Source organism: Perkinsus marinus, assembly GCF_000006405.1.
Source record: "Perkinsus marinus ATCC 50983 genomic scaffold scf_1104296946068, whole genome shotgun sequence".
Lineage (NCBI taxonomy): Eukaryota > Perkinsozoa > Perkinsida > Perkinsidae > Perkinsus > Perkinsus marinus.
In genome coordinates this window covers 1-1050 of record NW_003210977.1, presented here as the reverse complement: position 1 = coordinate 1050, position 1050 = coordinate 1, and the positions used below count along the sequence as shown (strand labels likewise).

At 51.3% G+C, this 1050-nt stretch overlaps 1 protein-coding gene across 1 annotated transcript; it reads left to right on the top strand.

The window, feature by feature from the left end:
• Positions 1-572: 572 nt before the first annotated feature.
• On the top strand, positions 573-892 carry Pmar_PMAR007797 (hypothetical protein; the record flags this gene model as incomplete). Its single annotated transcript, XM_002779666.1, has 3 exons — positions 573-653; positions 695-774; positions 823-892. The coding sequence occupies 3 exons, from the start codon at positions 573-575 to the stop codon at positions 890-892; spliced, it is 231 nt and encodes a 76-aa protein (XP_002779712.1).
• Positions 893-1050: the final 158 nt, after the last annotated feature.

Genomic DNA, 1050 nt, shown 5'->3' with positions numbered 1-1050 from the left:
GTGCCCCCGAAAGCCATTCCGATATCGGTATATGCAGGGGCCCTGTAGTCCATAAGGATCTTATCCTCAGCTCGAGCACGTGGGGTGTCCCGAAGACTACTAGCGTACCACTGATTACTGCCATATCGGAGAGATTACTTCTAACTGAGACCGGCTGGAATAATTCGCCGACTAGACAACTACCCGAGTCGAGCTACGAGAATCTGAGAACCCCCATGCAACGCGCTCGCGAAGGTTCGAATCCCACAGGGCGCATTTCCGACGTCGTTGCGAGGAGATGTGGGCATCTACAAAGTGACTAAGTATAAGAATAATTACATGCAAGTCGTGCACTGGGCGGAGCGATGCAGTCCTTGGCACAGTAGAAGATTTCAAAAACGCATCACAAGAGAGCACTCCACCTAATTTTTCCGAAGTTTTTAAGGAGCGTGTTCACTGAACGCAACTCTGTGACTACTCCGGAAAACCGCGTATGTGGTCCTGGCAGTGAAAGTCCTACATAAGACTGCACTTGTCGCAAGCGCATTGCAGTCTGAACATCGCTTGTAGTTACCACTATAGTGGATCGTACCATGGCGGCCTCTAGGACCTACAAGGTGACTCGCGAAGTAGTGCATCTGCTGGCCGGCAAGATGAATAGGGATGGTCGTACGGTAATGCAGTCATATCGGCTCTGAAGAGACCTCTCCCATAGGTAACCCCCGATGACAGACGTGGGATCCTTCGCTTGGTGGAGTGTGACGATGGGTGCTTGCGGGTCGAATTCGTCCTGAGGTAAGCGTGGTAGTATGAATAGTATTAGTTGGGGCTACTCGTTATCAGGTCGGACGGTTGTGATGTCGACTCTACAGGACCTGAGGAGTCTTTCGTGGCTGATAAAGGCGATAAGTAGGTGAAGTCTCTCGGGCGTCTCAAGAGGAGTTTCTATCTACCTACCTCAACGACTCGTTTATCGATCCCCCTCAGACTGGACCCAGTCCCCCAGTGCACCACCGGACGAGTTTACGTCCTTCGAATCAAAGACCAGCGACATTTGTACTACTCAAGGAG